Below are 20,488 nucleotides of genomic sequence, written 5' to 3'. Positions count from 1 at the left end.
CAGCAGCCTCGCTTTGTGATGTGGCTTTTTTAAACATATTCTGTTGTGAAACCAAACTTCTTTTCATCTCCTCTACTTTCTGGCTCCTTTGAGTCATGTCCAGGTCCTTGTATTTGTCATGGTGTTTCGTTTCATAGTGTCGTCTAATGTTGTACTCCTTACTTACAGCCACGTTGACTCCACAAACAAGACAAACAGGTTTGTCTTTTACATAAGTAAACAGATATTCTGCCTCCCACTTGTCCAGAAAGCTCCTGTTTTCTGCCTTTCTTTTCGCCATTTTTGGGAAGGGTTAGCTCGCTGACAGTTGTAGCGTCTATGTTGCTATGACTACTGTCACAGAGGAGAGAGCGTTTCTGGGTCCTGTCCTGATTGGCGTGCGAAAACAGGAGAGCATTATGGGATTCGTAGTATTAGTGGTGAATGCGCTGTATAATACCGGCGGGCCAGCTCTAGTAGTAATTTGGTATTGTCTCAGAGTTTGACACCCATGGGTTAAAGACTTAGTAACTGAGTTGAAGTCGCGATCTGATTACCTACAAGTACAAACAGTTAGGTTTTAAATTTACAAAATTAAAATGACAAATTTACATTTTAAACGTTTTCTTTACTCAAGTATTACAATTGTTTATTTTAGGGGTGTAGGGTGGAAGCTGTCTCCGCGTAAGAAAGAATTTGTGTCCATCTGCTTCCTGTATAGGTCTGTGCTAAAGCCACCCCCCTCCCTCTTAATAAAAATTTCCAGATAACTTCTTTCATGCGCATCAAAGGTGAGGGTGAATTTCAGATGTTTACTGCTTGTATTGATGAAGGAGTGGAATCGATGAAGTTCCTCTGCTGTCCCCTGGAATAGAAGGAACACGTCATCAATGAAGACTTTTTCAGAGCCTGATGAGGTTCTAGAATGGATTGTTAAGGCTGACAATCACGTTCTTCTCTAACAACCCCACATACAGATTGGCATAATTAGATGCTATTTTTTAAACTACAATCACCATAATGCACCTACTTGTCTTGTCTGTGTTTCTTTTACACCTGCTATAAAAAAGAGACAGAACAATGCACAATGGTCAATGCTATCTGGAATCCTTGGGACATCCCTACCCTAAACCCTAACCGTAGCCATTTTAAAAGTCAACTTCAATGGGCTAGGAACGTCCCAAGGATGTATCTCTACCTGAAAATACATGATCTAAGTGATTGATAGTTGGCATTCAGGAGTCATAGAGCCTTATTTCCTTTAATGAACTACTAAAATAATGACTTTGTCAGACAGCATAGATAGCAGCTCTAAACTTTATTGAGTGACTGATCCATTCATCCTTCCATCTCTCCTCAGCCTTCCTGTCCTCTGAAGACCCAGTGAGGATGGAGCTCAGTCAGAGAGCTGTTGAGGGACTGGTTAGGAAGAACACTTCTCCAGCCAGAGAGGTCACACATGGTTTAGATGGTAAATATTTATGTCCCCTTAGCGGTTCATCACGTCAGCAAAATGGAATATGTTCCATCATCTATGTTTATTTACATTAGTACAAATTATCCACTGATGTGGTTGTAGTTTCTCACCCCTATCAGCTGTATGAAAGATAATTTCCCCTCAGGCACACACATTTGTTCTTTGTTATTATGAAGGTCATTTTTGTCTGTCCCCCCCCCCCCCCCCACTAATTCACCCCATCTATTTACATTGCTTAAGCATATTCGGTGGCCTGACTGCGTCCAGACTATGTCAAATGCCCATCTTGGTAGATCTGAACCTAATGCAGCTTGGAGTGATCAGATGACAGAAGTCACATTTAAGTGCCATGTGTAACTGAGACCATAGATGCTCCATATCCATTACTTTGAGTGTTGTATATAATATGACCAAATGTGTTTCTTTCTGTGTTGCAGGGGCAGTCAAGAAATGGAATGACAAGGCCACAGAACATGACATAAGCAGAGCTGTGGGAGACCACCTCAAGCCCGGTGGTGTTTACCACTCCACCATGCATTCAGCAGGGTTGAAAAGTGGTATTGATACTGTTTTTCATACTAAGATGGACCAAGAGTCTGTTGTTTGGTCAGTCACTGGGTTCATTTGTTGAAATCAAATCAAGCTTAATTTATACAGCTCTTTTCAGACATGGATGCAACACAATGGCTTCACAGGAAAAAAACTAATAAATAAATAGAAAAAATAAATATTTAGTACACAACAGAAGACTAACAGCTGAAAGACTAATGAGCACTCTAAGGAAATGCCATTGATTAAAATAATAATTGGATGCAATATCCAACCCAAAATACAAGCTTGTTTTTTTAGGAGGGGCTCTGAAAGACACTATGGGGGTGCCCACTGAAAGTTGACAAGTGACAACAACTGGGACATAAAAGACACCCACCATGAGACCCACTAAATCTGCCCAAGAAGAGGCAAACGAAAGAAAAACCCACACCAAACTTAAAAGACAGGAAGCAAACCAAAAAGGTGGAGCAACTAAAGGTGTTGACTCTCCACATATATCAAGACTACTGGAGCACTGGGCCAGACACTCTTAAATAGAACCTGGACCAGCTCAGGTGAAACACCTTCCCACTAACGAGATGGACAAGCCAGCACAGGTATTTTGGGTTGGATATTGCATCCAATTATTATTTTAATCAATGGCATTTCCTTAGAGTGCATACTGACTAACGAGGTGGCACCAATCAGTACGTGCTGACGAGCTAACGTCCAACCTCAAAACATAAATGGAAAAACCAAAGCCTGTAACACCTTCCCTCTTAAGACAACAAATATATTGTATATTTTTGTTGGACAAGTGTGCTTACCACCAACAGAAAACAACTTCCATTTCACATTATAATCAACTACAATGCTTCACCTTCTAAATTATAAACATGGTGTCTACTGGCTCTCAAGAATTAAAAACAATAAAAAAAAAACATGTATTACCCACTAGAAAACTCTCATCTTCCTAAAACTCACTAGCTTCTAGAACTCTCATCCCCTTGGAAGGAGCCCAAACAAAACTCATCTCCAATATGGAAAAACGTGCAGTCAAAATAAATTGTAATCCTGATATTATAAAAGCAAGGTAACAATGTCAATTGTCAGTTGGCTGCATAAATAATTATGATTACTGAATGTTACATGAATTGTAAATATGAAATATCAAAACCAAATGTACACCCCTTTGTTAATATGTATTGGCAATAATTATCATAATGGTGAGGCATGGAATAATAAACCATGTATCTTTTGTCAGGCTGGATGTTTGAAATATGAGGTGATTTGAGTCATGCTTCTTCAATAGTGGAATAAAGACAATTGGGATTTGAATGTTGTAAAGAAATAATGGAGTGATGTAGGATTGTTAATAAAAATTGATTACAGATTTATTGATTATTGGCCGTTGGGCATAGTCTTCTTTTCAATTTTGCTAGGTGGGATAGCCCCAATGTCAACACACAGTTTTAATGTGTGCAAATCAATAACCAATATGCAGAAACACTTTGTAATATATTGAAAACCTAAACGTAAAATGTGCAATATACACAAACATCTGCCACAATAATCATATTACTTGTATTATTTAAAACAAGCACCTTATAAAAATGAACAAGCAGCAATAAATTACTGATATCGATTAGGGGGGAAATCAGGTTGTACATGCTGTTGAAACTAACACAACTAAAAAAACACATGGAAATGGGAGATATATTTTCCCTCACTGGTTAGAGGACAACCTGCAGAAGACAGTCAGCTACATTTTGGAGTGATGCATTTACATTTAGGGGTCACTAAACAAAGGAACGCCTCACTTATTTGTCATCACTCATTGATATCACGTTGAAATCAATTGTGCGAGAGGAGGGAGATGAGGTTGCACGTCCTGTTAAAACTAACAGCTCAAAAGCCACACGGAATCTGGGAATAATGTAAACATCACTGGTTAGAGGACAACAACGTGGTAAACAGCTAGCTACATTTTGAAGTGTTGCATTTTGATTCAAGTGGGTCACCAATGTGGTAAGTGTAAAACAACACAACTTTCAATTCATAGCCTGGATTTTTCCCCTGAGGCTAATATCCATATCATGTTGAAATCAATTGATAAAGGGGCAAACATTTAGGCTTCTACATTGTGACATTATTAAAATACTCCTAGTACATTGTTAAAACATTTTACATTGTGACATTAATTAATTGATATCATGAAACAACTCCTTCATGTTTGTACTTTCTGATATTTGATCTGAGATCTTTTATCAGATTATCTCTGGTCACAGTTAAGAGATTTCTCTCCTGTGTGTGTTCTCTGGTGTGATATCAGGTTGCTTAGCAGAGTAAATCTCTGTTTGACTGAGTAAAACTCTTCCCACATTGATCACAGCTATAGGATTTATCTCCTGTGTGTGTTCTCTGGTGTGATATCAGGTTGCTTAGCAGAGTAAAACTCTTCCCACACTGAGTACAGCTAAATATTTCTCTCCTGTGTGTGTTCTCTGGTGTAGATTCAGATTTCTAGATGCAGTAAAACTCTTCCCACATTCATCACAGCTATATGGTGTCTCTCCTGTGTGTGTTCTGTCATGACTGTCCTGATCAGGTCAGGTTACAGGAGACCACAACCCTACAGATAATCTCTCACCCCCAACAGAGGAGGAGAGATCTAGGGGTCTGAAGATGTGGGGGTTTTATGACCCCTCACGCCCATGGTAAATCTTAGGCCACAGACAACCTTCCTTTCACTATGGAGAACCAGCCTCAGAACATTAAACATGCAATAAAGGGACTTTGGAACAATGGTTTCCGTCAGCCACAATGGTGGTCATGACGATAGATGGAATATGAAAATGTATGTCATTTTTGTCTGGTTATTAAAGCTTAAAGGACAATGTCTTTACGGAAACATTGTAACTTTAAGAGTTTTCCTAGGATACACTTGATGTTTATTCATTGGACGTTGTGTGGAAAAAGTCCAAATCAAAGAGAATGTTTTGGTAAAGTTGAAATGTGAAGTTAGTTGTCTAAAATGGGATTTGAGTAAAATCTAGACCTTGCCTCTTAACTTGGTACACCCAGAGAATTGCCCTGAAGGCAGTTACGCCCACTTCTGACCCGAGGGTATAAGACCTGTGAGTCAGAATGAACAAATCAGACTAAGTGACCCAAGCTGCAGCCTAGGTCTAAGAAGTAAACGAAACCAAAACTCAACCCAAGGTTGAAGACAAAGAAATCTTTTTCTACCCATGCTACTGATGAGTAGCTGTGTCTCAGCGGGTGAATTCAAGCCGGACCACCTAACCTTCACTCTCCATCGAATCATGGTATCTACACTGTTTCATTCCTACGCTGTGAGCCCTGAGCTACAGATCTGTCTGTCCTCAGAAGACTCCTCCCAGAGCAAGGGCGAGGAATCAGACCAAATGGACACGGACATTGTGAGGACGACCAGAGAGTTGCGCCGGAGAAGTGCGTCATTGAGAAGCCAAAGCGACCCACGCGGAGCTTCTCATCTGAGACCTCCCACACGTAATTACATCATTATATTCTGACCCATAAGAGCGGCAGTTTGGGGCAAGGCTAGGGTTAAAATAAGCATCGCTGACAAATGCATATTTCTCTCGTGTGCTTTCACTTTTTCTCTCTCTTTTAAATCCCCATTTTTGGTAACACGCGCCATAGTGTTGGCCCATAATATTAAGTTCTAATCAATAGCCTAGACTGTGTTTTTGGTGTATGTGTATCTTGTATCATCATTTTAGCTTTCTAGTAAATAAATACTCAACTAAGATTGGTGTGGTACGAACTCATTGGTGGGACTCGGTTTTGTGCAAATTGACGGATTATGCGATGTTCAGAATGAGATTGTAAAGGAAACTGATTAATTAGCGAAGGTTCTAAAATCGGTATTCTGATATTCTTTGAGTTAATTTGGGAAATAGAAACTCAATAAAACTAATTTTCCCATGGTGCCCCAGGTTAATGAGTTAATAATTGCTTGATTAATTTAATCACGCAATTAGAAACATTTAATAATTCGATGAGCAACAGTCGTCACATTAACTAATACAACGTCACGACAGTTCTCTGGTGTGATATCAGGATGCTTAGCTGAGTAAAACTCTTCCCACATTGCGTACAGCTATAAGGATTCTCGCCTATGTGTGTTCTCTGGTGTGATATCAGGCTGCTTAGCTGAGTAAAACTCTTCCCACATTGATCACAGCTATATGATTTCTCTCCTGTGTGTGTCCTCTGGTGTATCTTCAGACGGCGATATTTAACAAAACTCTTCCCACATTGATCACAGCCATAAGATTTCTCTCCTGTGTGGATTATCTGATGAATTTGAATGCCTGATGAGGAGGTGAATCTCTCCCCACAGTCAGAGCAGCAGTGAGTTCTCTTCCCTGTGGATCTCTGCAGGTGTTCTGATCTGGAGAGACTCTTCTCTGCCTCGTCAGCATCATGAGGTTGTTGAGGCTCCCCAGAGGACCCACGGTAGTCCCGTCTCTCTCCTGTGTGAACAACAAAGTCAGACAGATGGTTAAAGGCCCACAACAGCTGAATCCACTGTAAAAGGTGATGTCAACAGCGTAGCCATGATGTTGTACAACAATTAACGTCTAATGAACGTTACAATTATTTGACAATTGTCTTAAAATGAGCAACAATAGTCATATCTAGTCTTGTTTTCACATTATTAGTAACATCGATGATTGCAGGCTAGAAATAAGTTAAAGTTCTTGAAACCCTAAGCAATGTGCCAGACGACTTTTGGTCTCCAATATAGGCCACTTTCTGTGTTTGCTAAAATTGCGGCACGAGGGGAAAGCACACACAATTTGGCTGCAGAAACTTCTCCCTGCTAATGAGGAAACCACTAGTTATGGATGTAGTATATCTGGTAATGAGGAAACCACTCTGTTCCTCATTATATCTGGTAATGAGGAAACCGCTAGTTGTGGATGTAGTATATCTGGTTGTAGAAACTCCTCCCTGCTCACAAGGAAACCACAAGGTATGGATGTAGCCTTGAGCAAAAATGGTGAGCAAAGATTTGAGTTTTTCACAATGTATTCTGAATATTACAGCACACTATCAGCGCAAGATCAGGAGTGCTACTCAAGGAAACTCACATTAAGCTCTGTGTCTATTCACTAATTCACCACCGTGGGGGAAAGAAAACTCAGTGGAGTTCTCATAGGCTGACAGCAAAAATAGCCTCCATTTCCAGGTTGCTTATGAGTGTATTTCACACTACTGTTAGATTATAATTGTAAGGCTCGTTTGAATCTCCAACTTAACTTTGTGTTATTGCCGCAAATCAACTGCTTTATACTTCAACCAGTAAAATGCTCTTTGGCTTTGCCATCAGACTGGCAATGAGGGTTTGTACACTAACTAGGACCCATAACAATAACATAGACCTACTGTAGGACCCATAACACTAAGTGTTTAACAAATTGGCCCATAATTTCACAAAATAATAACATAGACCTACTGTAGGACTCATAACTTCACCTAATAACAACATAAACCTACTGTAGGACCCATAACTTCACCTAACAATAATATAGACATAGGACTATAAATCATTTCATATTTCAGGTGAAACATGGAAACTAAAATGTCTTTCATGACATTTCATAACCTGATCACCAGATAATTTTGTGAATAATCCCACTAGGCTACTCTGTAATGTGTTGTCATTATAAATGTCCTGAATAAAGGAAAATAGCTGTGTGTTGTACAATAGCCTATCCATCAAGGAACAGTTCACTACACATTATGAGCAAAGTATCTCCGTGTGCAAACAGACTAACAAGACCCGACTGTAAATCAAGCAGACAATAACACATTATAAACATCAATTTGTTTGGGATGATGTATCCAACATGGAGCACGGCATAACTGTCTTTACCAGAGTAATGAATGAAGAAGCACTTTGGTTGTTGTTGCATGTCGTGATGTTTGTCAATTGACTGTATTTCAGAAAATGATTTCCTGGATCAGCTGATGATAGTTGGAACGTTTGACTGTAACTAAACAGCTACCGTATTAAGAATTATGTGTAATCATTGAAGAACCATTTTACTGACAGTATCGATTTGGATGTCAATAAAGTTAAGGTGACTCCGATCCATTGGATTTAGCAAACTCTGAAATGATTTAGGATTTCTGTGCCCATGAAACCTGTTTTCCCAGGGTAACATAAGGAGACACTAAATGTTAAGTAGTTAGAGAGCATTTCAGAGATCTGAATACAAAAACCTGTCCCACAGCAAGATCCTGTATTTAAGTTTAAGTTCATCATATGACAAGCATAAACGTTATGACTATAACTACTGTTCACTGAAGGAGGGAAACTAGGTACAACATACTATTAAATCCGTGCCTCGTTTGAAGCCCGGCCTTCCACAGGTGATGAGCGTGAGGCTCAGATTTATTCCTTCAATTTCATACCGCTCTTCACCGAGCCAGAAAAGGGCGGGGCCAAACAGGTGTTGTACCTCACGTCCCTCCTTCAAGGAACAGTAATTAGAGTCATAAAGTTACACTCCCTTACAGTCGGTCAACTTCGGTACAACATACTATGGGGAAATACAATCATTCCCCATGCCGACCCAAACGGATACTAAATTAAACGGCCCATGGCAGACCACCCAGGCCTGACCCCGCAAGATGTGTCAGTTATGTTAATTTATTAATTGTCTTTTGTTTGAAAGACTCCTGTCAATGTTGAGTAAGGACGCACGCCTGATTACCCATATAGAAGTAGGATAAGTCTACCTGACCTAGGCCTATAAATGTGCCCATTTGGGTATGTCTGATAGTACTTCTCATTGTCTTAATGCTGCACCACTAATGAGTTGTGGAGCTTCTGTGGGATTCTGTATTTTACATTATAGCCATTACCATATATATGATTAAATATTATCTGATGTTGGTTGTGTGAGATATCTGCATTTGTGCACTGGAACATTATTATGAGATTAAACAACTGCTTGCTACTTGCCTGTTTGTGTGTGTGACAAGAACTGAGTAACATGGTGTGACCTGCATGTTGCAAAACTGTAGATAACAGCCCAGCAGATGCTTTGTCCTTGTGTTTGTATGTAACAATATTGAGCACATGGTGTGACTTGCTTTATCTTACAAAGTTGTGATAGGGAGGGGTGGTCATCACAAGGTTTAACTGAGATGGAAAAATACTGAACAACACAATAGCAGGAACTGAGCAACTGTTATAATTAGGGGGTGATACCAGAACAGTAGGAATCTATACATCGACGGGTGGAGGACTCCAAGAAGCGCCAAGAGGTGGGGACCCGCCTGAGCGCCTGCGATAGGCTGAGCAAGTTGAAACCACGCCCAGCCTCTACTGTGATAGACATTGTTCCAACCCGTCTGTTGGCCTATCACAGTACAAGAACACTGTTTACACACATCTTGTCAGTTCTCTGTTCTGCCCTGCGTGGTATTACAGTGAGCCCGTATATACGAAAGTTGCATTTGCAATTTGTTACTTAGCTAATAAAAAATACATAGTACATTTTTTGGGGGGAGGAATAGATCATGATTATTAGAAAGCAAATTACGGACTCCTCTTTAAATCTGCGTATTCCTTCAAAGCTCAGTTGTCCTGAGTCTGCACAACTCTGCCAGGACCTAGGATCAAGAGAGACGCTCAAGTGTTTTAGTACTATATCTCTTGACACAATGATGAAAATAATCATGGCCTCTAAACCTTCAAGCTGCATACTGGACCCTATTCCAACTAAACTACTGAAAGAGCTGCTTCCTGTGCTTGGCCCTCCTATGTTGAACCAAATAAACATCTCTCTATCCAACGGATGTGTACCAAACTCACTAAAAGTGGCAGTAATAAAGCCTCTCTTGAAAAAGCCAAACCTTGACCTAGAAAATATAAAAAACTATCGGCCTATATCGAATCTTCATTCCTCTCAAAAATGTTAGAAAAGGCTGTTGCGCAGCAACTCACTGCCTTCCTGAAGACAAACAATGTATACGAAATGCTTCAGTCTGGTTTTAGACCCCATCATAGCACTGAGACTGCACTTGTGAAGGTGGTAAATTACCTTTTAATGGCATCAGACCGAGGCTCTGCATCTGTCCTTGTGCTCCTAGACCTTAATGCTGCTTTTGATACCATCGATCACCACATTCTTTTGGAGAGATTGGAAACCCAAATTGGTCTACACGGACAAGTTCTGGCCTGGTTTAGATCTTATCTGTCGGAAAGATATCAGTTTGTCTCTGTGAATGGTTTGTCCTCTGACAAATCAACTGTAAATTTCGGTGTTCCTCAAGGTTCCGTTTTAGGACCACTATTGTTTTCACTATATATTTTACCTCTTGGGGATGTCATTCGAAAACATAATGTTAACTTTCACTTCTATGCGGATGACACACAGCTGTACATTTCAATGAAACATGGTGAAGCCCCAAAATTGCCCTCGCTAGAAGCATGTGTTTCAGACATAAGGAAGTGGATGGCTGCAAACGTTCTACTTTTAAACTCGGACAAAACAGAGATGCTTGTTCTAGGTCCCAAGAAACAAAGAGATGTTCTGTTGAATCTGACAATTAATCTTAATGGTTGTACAGTCGTCTCAAATAAAACTGAAGGACCTCGGCGTTACTCTGGACCCTGATCTCTCTTTTGAAGAACATATCAAGACCATTTCAAGGACAGCTTTTTTCCATCTACGTAACATTGCAAAAATCAGAAATTTCTGTCCAAAAATGATGCAGAAAAATTAATCCATGCTTTTGTCACTTCTAGGTTAGACTACTGCAATGCTCTACTTTCCGGCTACCCGGATAAAGCACTAAATAAACTTCAGTTAGTGCTAAATACGGCTGCTAGAATCCTGACTAGAACCCAAAAATTTGATCATATTACTCCAGTGCTAGCCTCCCTACACTGGCTTCCTGTCAAGGCAAGGGCTGATTTCAAGGTTTTACTGCTAACCTACAAAGCATTACATGGGCTTGCTCCTACCTATCTCTCTGATTTGGTCCTGCCGTACATACCTACACGTACAAGACGCAGGCCTCCTAATTGTCCCTAGAATTTCTAAGCAAACAGCTGGAGGCAGGGCTTTCTCCTATAGAGCTCCATTTTTATGGAATGGTCTGCCTACCCATGTAAGAGACGCAAACTCGGTCTCAACCTTTAAGTCTTTACTGAAGACTCATCTCTTCAGTGAGTCATATGATTGAGTGTAGTCTGGCCCAGGAGTGGGAAGGTGAACGGAAAGTCTCTGGAGCAACGAACCGCCCTTGCTGTCTCTGCCTGGCCGGTTCCCCTCTTTCCACTGGGATTCTCTGCCTCTAACCCTATTACAGGGGCTGAGACACTGGCTTACTGGGGCTCTTTCATACCGTCCCTAGGAGGGGTACGTCACTTGAGTGAGTTTAGTCACTGATGTGATCTTCCTGTCTGGGTTGGCACCCCCCCTTGGGTTGTGCCGTGGCGGAGATCTTTGTGGGCAATACTCTGCCTCTTCTCAGGATGGTAAATTGGTGGTTGAAGATATCCCTCTAGTGGTGTGGGAGCTGTGCTTTGGCAAAGTGGGTGGGGTTATATCCTTCCTGTTTGGCCCTGTCCGGGGGTGTCCTCGGATGGAGCCACAGTGTCTCCTGACCCCTCCTGTCTCAGCCTCCATTATTTATGCTGCAGTAGTTCATGTGTCGGGGGGCTAGGGTCAGTTTGTTATATCTGGAGTACTTCTCCTGTCCTATTCGGTGTCCTGTGTGAATTTAAGTGTGCTCTCTCTAATTCTCTCTTTCTCTCTCTCGGAGGACCTGAACCCTAGGACCATGCCTCAGGACTACCTGACATGATGACTCCTTGCTGTCCCCAGTCCACCTGGCCGTGCTGCTGCTCCAGTTTCAACTGTTCTGCCTTATTATTATTGGACCATGCTGGTCACTTATGAACATTTGAACATCTTGGCCATGTTCTGTTATAATCTCCACCCGGCACAGCCAGGAGAGGACTGGCCACCCCACATAGCCTGGTTCCTCTCTAGATTTCATCCTAGGTTTTGGCCTTTCAAGGGAGTTTTTCCTAGCCACCGTGCTTCTACACCTGCATTGCTTGCAGTTAGGGGTTTCAGGCTGGGTTTTTGTACAGCACTTTGAGATATCAGCTGATGTACGAAGGGCTATATAAATCAATTTGATTTGATTTGATTAGTATACAAATTGGTGACTCATTGTTATATTTATCCTGAAACCAGATTCGAATTTATGCAATTCTAACACTTCTCAAAGTAATTTTTCTTCACATCAAACAGCAAGTAAACAAAGTCTAATCAAAATCAATTGCGAATGACAATAGTTCCTCAAAGTATTTTCGTAAAATATTTCCAGCTCATGGTCCTTCGATAACCACTTGGCATGAAAGGGAAACAATGTAATGCTCTGATCCAGTGAAAATGTCATAAAATACCGGATTACTTCTTATTCTTTGCACAAATAGCCGACAGTTGTGTCTGTCCCAAACTCACTGGCATGGGAAATTCTGAGGGCCCAGACAGGCCATGTGCAGCAAATGTGATTTATAGGATATTTTCTACCTGCAGGATGCAAAATATTTATTTGTTGGCTTTATGTAGGCTATTTTTACATAGTTGGCAATGGCAATAAAAGTTACTTTTAGATTTGTATCATTTTCATTTAGAGTTAGATATAATGTAGAATGTAGATTAATCACAGACAATGATTTTGAGATAAAGACTATTATAACTATTATTACTATTATAAATTAAATGAAACTGCTCCAGTAAAATGTGCCTATGAAAATCCTAACTGGCACGCAGGTTGGGTTGATGGTCAGATAAATTGGCACTCCAACTGGAAAAGTTTGCCAACCGCTGGTGTAGCCCGGAAACATCAGTAGCATAAAAACAGAATTTCTCTCCTTCTGGTTAGGTTATCTTGATCTCTGGCTTCCTTGAGTCATTTGTGTGTTTTAATTATTTGATCAAACAGCGTGCTTAAAGCGTCAGACCTAGAGGTCGACCTATTATGATTTTTCAACGCCGATACCGATACCGATTATTGGTGGATAATTTGGTTTAAATAATGCAAAAACAAAGTGTTGGAGAAGTAAAAGTGCAATATGTGTCATGTAAAAAAGCTAGCGTTTGAGTTCCTTGCTCAGAACATGAGAACATATGAAAGTTGGTGGTTCCTTTGAACATGAGACTTCAATATTCCAAGGTAAGAGATTTTAGGTTGTAGTTAATATAGTATTTATAGGACTATTTCTCTCTATACCATTTGTATTTCATATACCTTTGACTATTGGATGGTCTTATAGGCACTTTAGTATTGCCAGTGTAACAGTATAGCTTCCGTCCCTCTCCTCGCCCTACCTGGGCTCTAACCAGGAACACATCGACAAAAGCCACACTCGAAGCAGCGTTACCCATCGCTCCACAAAAGCCGCGGCCCTAGCAGAGCAAGAGGAACAACTACTCCAAGTCTCAGAGCGAGTGACGTTTGAAACGCTATTAGCGCGCACCCCGCTAACTAGCTAGCCATTTCACATCGGTTACATTAGGCTGATAGGCTTGAAGTCATAAACAGCGCTGTGCTTGCGAAGAGCTGCTGGCAAAACGCACGAAAGTGCTGTTTGAATGAATGCTTACGAGCCTGCTGCTGCCTACCATCGCTCAGTCAGACTGCTCTATCAAATATCAAATCATAGACTTAATTATAACATAACACACAGAAATACGAGCCTTTGGTCATTAATATGGTTGAATCGGGAAACTATAATTTCAAAAACAAAACGTTTATTATTTCAGTGAAATAAAGAACCGTTCGGTATTTTATATAACGGGTGGCATCCCTAAGTTAAATATTCTTGTGACATTGTACAACCTTCAATGTTTTTTTATTTAACCTTTATTTAACCAGGTAGGCAAGTTGAGAACAAGTTCTCATTTACAATAGCGACCTGGCCAAGATAAAGCAAAGCAGTTCGACACATACAGCTACACAGAGTTACACATGGAGTAAAACAAACATACAGTCAATAATACAGTGGAAAAATAAGTCTATATACAATTTGAGCAAATGAGGTGAGATAAGGGAGGTAAAGGCAAAAAAAGTATAATAATAATAATATATATATATTTTTTTTTTAAATCGGCAAAATCGGACTCCAAAAATAACGATTTCAGATTGTTATGAAAACTTGAAATCGGCCCCGATTAATCAGTCGACATCTAGTCAGACCAGTTCAGTACATATAGTAGATGTTATTAAAACACATGGGGGTGTATCTATATAAGGACAAATACACATACCATTTCAACCAATCGATTGGTAGAGAGAACAGACGACTCTTGGTTGACCAACATTTATTTCAGGTGGGGACAGTACTAGAACATGATTTTGGTGCTCCTGAGTGGCGCAGCGGTCTAAGACATTGCTTCTCTGTGCTTGAGGCGTCACTACAGACACCCTGGTTCGAGTCCAGGCTGTCACAACCGGCCGTGATTGGGAGTTAAATAAAGGTTACTGTTTTATTTCATTTTTAAAAATGAGTTCATTCAGAATGTTCAGACCCCTTCCCTTTTTACACATTTTGTTACGTTACAGATTTATTTTAAAATGGATTTAAACAAAAAGAATCCTCATTCATCTACACAAAATAATGAAAAAGTGAAAACAGGTTATTTACATATGTATTCAGACGCTTTGCTATGAGACTCGAAATTGCTTTCAGGTGCATCCTGTTTCCATTAAATATCCTTGAGATGTATCTACAACTTGTTCGGAGTCCACCTGTAGTAAATTCAATTGATTGGCCTGTCTATATAAGGTCCCAGAGTTGAGAGTGCATGTCAGAGCAAAAAAAAGGAATGAGGTCGAAGGATGGGTCTGTAGAGCTCCGAGACAGGATTGTGTCGAGGTACAGATCTGGGGAAGGGAACCAAAAAAAAACAATGCAGCATTGAAGGTCCCCAAGAACACAGTGGCCTCCATCATTCATAAATGAAATACTCTTCCTAAAGCTGGTCACCCGGACAAACTGAGCAATTGGGGGAGAAGGGCCCTGGTCAGGGAGGTGACCAAAAACCTGATGGTCACTCTGACAGAGATCCAAAGTTCCTCTGTGGAGATGGGAGAACCTTCCAGAAGGACAACCATCTCTGCAGCACTCCACCAATCAGACCTTTATGGTAGCGTGGCCAGACGGAAACCACTCCTCAGTAAAAGGTACATGACAACCTGCTTGGAGTTTGACAAAAGGCACCTTAAGACACTAAGACCACGAGAAACAAGATTCTCTGGCTTGACTAAACCAAGATTGAACTCTTTGGCTTGAATGCAAAGTCTGGAGGAAACCTGGCACCATCCCTATGGTGAAGCATGGTGGTGGCAGCATCATGCTGTGGGGATGTTTTTCAGCAGCAGGAACTGGGAGACTAGTCAGGATCGAGGGAAATATTAACAGAGCAAAGTGCAGAGAGATCCTTGATGAAAGACCATCTCCAGAGTGCTCATGACCTTAGACTGGGGGCGAAGGTTCACCGTCCAACAGGACAATGACCTTAAGCACACAGCCAAGACAGCGCAGGATTGGATTCAGTAGAAGTCTCTGAATGTCCTTGAGTGACATAGCCAGAGCCTGGACTTGAGCCAGATCTAACATCTCTGGAGAGACCTGAAAATAGCTGTGCAGTGATGTTCCCCATCCAAGTTGACAGAGCTAGAGAGGGTCTGCAGAGAAGGATGGGAGAAACTCCCCAAATGCAGGTGTGCCAAATAAATTAGCTAAATGAAAGGGTAAAAAAAGAATGTAATCAATTTTAGAATAAGGCTTTAACGTAACAAAATGTGGAAAAAGTCAAGGGGTCTGAATACTTTTAGAATGCAAAGTATACAGCAACACATCCCCCATAGGTAGATGTTAGGTAGATGTTATATCCCTGTATTGCTACTACTGTATCAAAGGAATTATCTCAGTGAGTTTCAGAGATGAACAGTACAGTGTATTCCAAATTCAACAGGCAGGCAAGTAAACAAAAACGTTTTCAAATAAAAACTATTCCAGAAAATGTCAAAGCGTATATAACGCCCGTCCAAGAGACTGTCGTGTTCACATTGTCATGCTGTGACACACAGTTCCTAAGCTAATTCTCACAAAATCCCTTTTTAAAGTCAGGGTATGAGTCGAGAATCATGCCTATTTACCTTGAAAGTACGTAATGTCACGATTGCAAAGCTATACGATATTACAGAGAACAGGTTAATTATCTCACATCTCTGAAAATATTTGTAATGTTGTGCTTGTTGTTCACAGAGGGTAATTCATGCCAATATCCTTTTCTTTAAAACGAATCGAAAGGGGTTTCCAATATCCTCATTTCTTAAAGTATTTCTGGTGATAGCTGGTGATAGTGATACACAAGCTAGGTCTATTTGAAACATTGACATCCCATGACAGCTTTTACCAGCCACCAGGTTCAGAAGCTTTAAAACCACATTAAAAAAAATATTTTGATGTGATATGAAAGTATTGTGAAATTATGTTGATGTGATATGAAAGTACAGCAATTTATGTTTCTAGAAACGTATCGCAATTGAGAATCGATTCATATTTAGATGGAATATTTGACTATTTTAGCTGCCAGAGCCAGTCTACCTCTGAAAATAACATACAGTCCTTGGACCTTGAGGAGTGACGGGGGCAGCAATCAGCAGTAGAAACAATAACAAAGCGAACTCCCTGCCCGTTTCGGTAAAAAGCTGAGGGATGGGGCTGGAGAAATGTAACCATCCATGATATCAACATTAGAGGTCGACCGATTAATCGGAATGGCCGATTAATTAGGGCCGATTTCAAGTTTTCATAACAATCACAAATCGGTATTTTTGGGCGCCGATTTACGATTTTTTATACCTTTATTTAACTAGGCAAGTCAGTTAAGAACATATTCTTATTTCAATGACGGCCTAGGAACGGTGGGTTAACTGCCTTGTTCAGGGGCAGAACGACAGATTTTCACCTTGTCCAACGCTCAAACCATTGCACTCCACGAGGAGCATGCTTGTTATGCGAATGCAGTAGAAGCCAAGGTAAATTGCTAGCTAGCATTAAACTTATCTTATAAAAAACAATCAATCATAATCACTAGTTATAACTACTAATCCAGTTTAGCAGGCAATATTAACCAGGTGAAAATGTGTAATTTCTCTTGCGTTCATTGCATGCAGAGTCAGGGTATATGCAACAGTTTGGGCTGCCTGGCTCATTGCAAACTAATTTGCCCGAATTTTACATAATTATGACATAACATTGAAGGTTGTGCAATGTAACAAGAATATTTAGACTTAGGGATGCCACCCGTTAGATAAAATACCGAACGGTTCCGTATTTCACTGAAATAATAAACGTTTTGTTTTCGAAATGACAGTTTCCGGATTCGACCATATTAATGACCAAAGGCTCGTATTTCTGTGTGTTATTATGTTATAATTAAGTCTGATTTGATAGAGCAGTCTGACTGAGCAGCAGCAGGCCCGTAATCATTCATTCAAACAGCACTTTCGTGTGTTTTGCCAGCAGCTCTCCGCAAGCACAGCGCTGTTTATGACTTCAAGTCTATCAGCCTAATGGCTGGTGTAACCAATATGAAATGGCTAGCTAGTTAGCTGGGTGTGCGCTAATACCGTTTCAAACGTCACTCGCTTTTAGATTTGGAGTAGTTATTCCCCTTACGCTGCAAGGGCCGCGGCTTTTGTGGAGAGATGGGTAACGCTGCTTCGAGTGTGGCTGTTGTCGATGTGTTCCTGGTTCGAGCCCAGGTAGGGGCGAGGAGAGGGACGGAAGCTATACTGTTACACTGGCAATACTAAAGTGCCTATAAGACCATCCAATAGTCAAAGGTATATGAAATACAAATGGTATAGAGAGAAATAGTCCTATAAATACTATATTAACTACAACCTAAAACCTCTTACTTTGGAATATTGAAGTCTCATGTAAAAAGAAACCACCAACTTTCATATGTTCTCATGTTCTGAGCAAGGAACTTAAACGTTAGCTTTTTTACATGGCACATATTGCCAAATATTACTTTCTTCCCCAACACTTTGTTTTTGCATTATTTAAACCAAATTGAACATGTTTCATTATTTATTTGAGGCTAAATTGATTTTGATGTATTATATTAAGTTAAAATAAGTGTTCATTCAGTATTGTTGTAATTGTCATTATTACAAATAAAAGAAATAGGCCGATTAATCGGTATCGGCTTTTTTGGTCCTCCAATAATTGGTATCGGTATCGGCATTGAAAAATCATAATCGGTCGACCTCTAATCAACATGATAGTTTTAACCATGTTTTGAGGATATAAAGTGTTTGTTCATACTTACTGACAAACATTGGAATAAAAAAGGCATCTATTTTGGGATATGATGGGGTACGACATGAGACATTTAGTGAATTCTTCATGAAACAATGGGTACATATCATTCATGTATAAGTCCCAAAATGGACGTAACTGCTGATTGCCCCTTTAACACTACATATTGGGCTAAGCTAATAGGAGATATTGAGGACTAGAGTATTTCAGGCATTGTCATTGGATGCATATGATCAATTGTTAACGTTTTGCTGATGGTCAACTCTTGATGTTCTACACGTTACAGTGTAGCTTCAGCCATTCCTACAGAACAACATCAAAGTGTAGAACCCCTTTACTGCATATTGGTTCAACGACTGCAGAGACGGTACTTACTGGTGTTAAACATATCTCCAACCTCCTCTTCTTCCTCCAATGTGACAGAAATCACCCCCTCCTCCTCTTTCTCTTCCTCCTCTTCTTTTACTATAACATCCTCCTCCTCTTTCACTCTGAACGGGTCTTCCTCTTCTTTCACTGAAACGGTAACAGCCTCACCCTCTAATTGTTTTTGTATTGTAACATCCTCCTCTTCCTCCTCCTCTTTCACCAGAGCTTCTTTCTCCGTCCAGCAGACCTCGTCTTCTTTATCAGGAGAGTAGCTTAGTGAACTCATGCTCGGGGATGTTAGCAAGCTAGCATCAGCGACTAGCCTAGTTCCAAGCTACCTTAGCAAATCAGCTAGCTGACAAACAACGTAAATATATAATTGAATGGGCCAACAAGTACATACAACAGAAGTGTGTTTAATACACAGCGACTAATATACACCAAAACAGTGTAAAGAGCGTGAATGTTGTAGCTATGTTTGCTAGAAAGCTACCGAGGTGTCTGACAACCTGTTGTTGAGCGTCCCGTCCACTAAATTATTCGTCACACTGGCAGCGTCGCCTGAACCTAAAAGACGCACATCTCCATCTGCTGACGGGAGTGGGCAACGCAGTTGAGGAACAAAAAGTACATTTTTCATTGATTTCATAAAAGTGTAATATTATATTAAAAGTCGATCAAAGCATGTGCTGATTGATACGTGCTTAATGAGTGATAATTTAAAACAAACTGTACACCCACTACATATTTGCATTGAACCATACTGTTTCAGTATGATATGTTGGATAAAGGAATAAAGACAGACACCAATGTCAGGTTCAATAGCCTTGTTTGTGCATTGTACAAATCCCTACACCTGGAGTCCGGGGAACAGTCCGGCTAGTCGATTACCTATCAACTAGACTCCGTAACACATACTTCTAACATGGATAATTTTGACCCCAGAGGCATATATTTTATCATAGCCAAAATGTGGTTTATTCAATTCTTCCAAATGTTCATGACTTTGTCAATCAACTTGTTCTTAATAAATCTAAATCATGGTTTAATGTTTCTGTATTAAAATGGACGTTTAACAAATTCAAATCCTTTGGAGTCATTTTGACCCCAGCCAAAAGCACCTTTGATAAATATGACTTTTATTTCAAATCAAAACCGAATCACATTTTATTGGTCACATACATGTGTTTAGCAGATATTATTGCGGGTGTAGTGAAATGCTTGTGTTTCTAGCTCTGACAGTGCAGTAATATCTAACAAGTAATTTCGAACAATTTCACAACATATACCCAATACACACACATCTAAGTATTTGAATCTAGGTTTCTCTGTAGACATGATCCATCCCACCAGAGGGTGGAGGGGCACCTATATCAGTGGTTTTGACCAGATTGACACCTGCAGACACACAGTATAGTGCCTCCCATGAACTCTCCTAAGTTTGAACCTTTCTATACCACGTATCACGTGACTGTGTACAAAACTGCTAATGGTAGAAAACTTTGCCAGCGGTAGAAATTTTCGCCAGAGGTAGAAAACTCTGCCAGCGGTATACAGTGCATTCGTTAAGTATTCAGACCCCTTCACTTTTTCCACATTTTGTTAAGTTACAGCCTTATTCTAAAATTGAATCATTTTACTTAATTATTCAGACCCTTTGCTATGAGACTCGAAATTGAGCTCAGATGCATCCTGATTCCATTGAT

General features: G+C 40.3%; 1 protein-coding gene across 1 annotated transcript; it reads right to left on the bottom strand.

Annotated features, from left to right (window-relative positions):
• Positions 1 to 2,759: 2,759 nt before the first annotated feature.
• On the bottom strand, positions 2,760 to 19,302 carry LOC135563565 (zinc finger and SCAN domain-containing protein 31-like). Its single transcript, XM_065006367.1, has 2 exons — positions 18,789 to 19,302; positions 2,760 to 6,510 (listed from the first exon to the last, which is right to left on the bottom strand). Exons 1-2 carry the CDS (start codon positions 19,066 to 19,068, stop codon positions 6,056 to 6,058), a joined length of 735 nt encoding a protein of 244 aa, XP_064862439.1. The 5' UTR covers positions 19,069 to 19,302; the 3' UTR covers positions 2,760 to 6,055.
• Between the last annotated feature and the right edge of the window lie 1,186 nt (positions 19,303 to 20,488).

This window comes from Oncorhynchus nerka, linkage group LG21 (assembly GCF_034236695.1).
Source record: "Oncorhynchus nerka isolate Pitt River linkage group LG21, Oner_Uvic_2.0, whole genome shotgun sequence".
NCBI classification, from domain to species: domain Eukaryota; kingdom Metazoa; phylum Chordata; class Actinopteri; order Salmoniformes; family Salmonidae; genus Oncorhynchus; species Oncorhynchus nerka.
The sequence above is the reverse complement of the archived record's forward strand: the minus strand, read 5'-3'. Positions and strand labels throughout refer to the sequence as shown.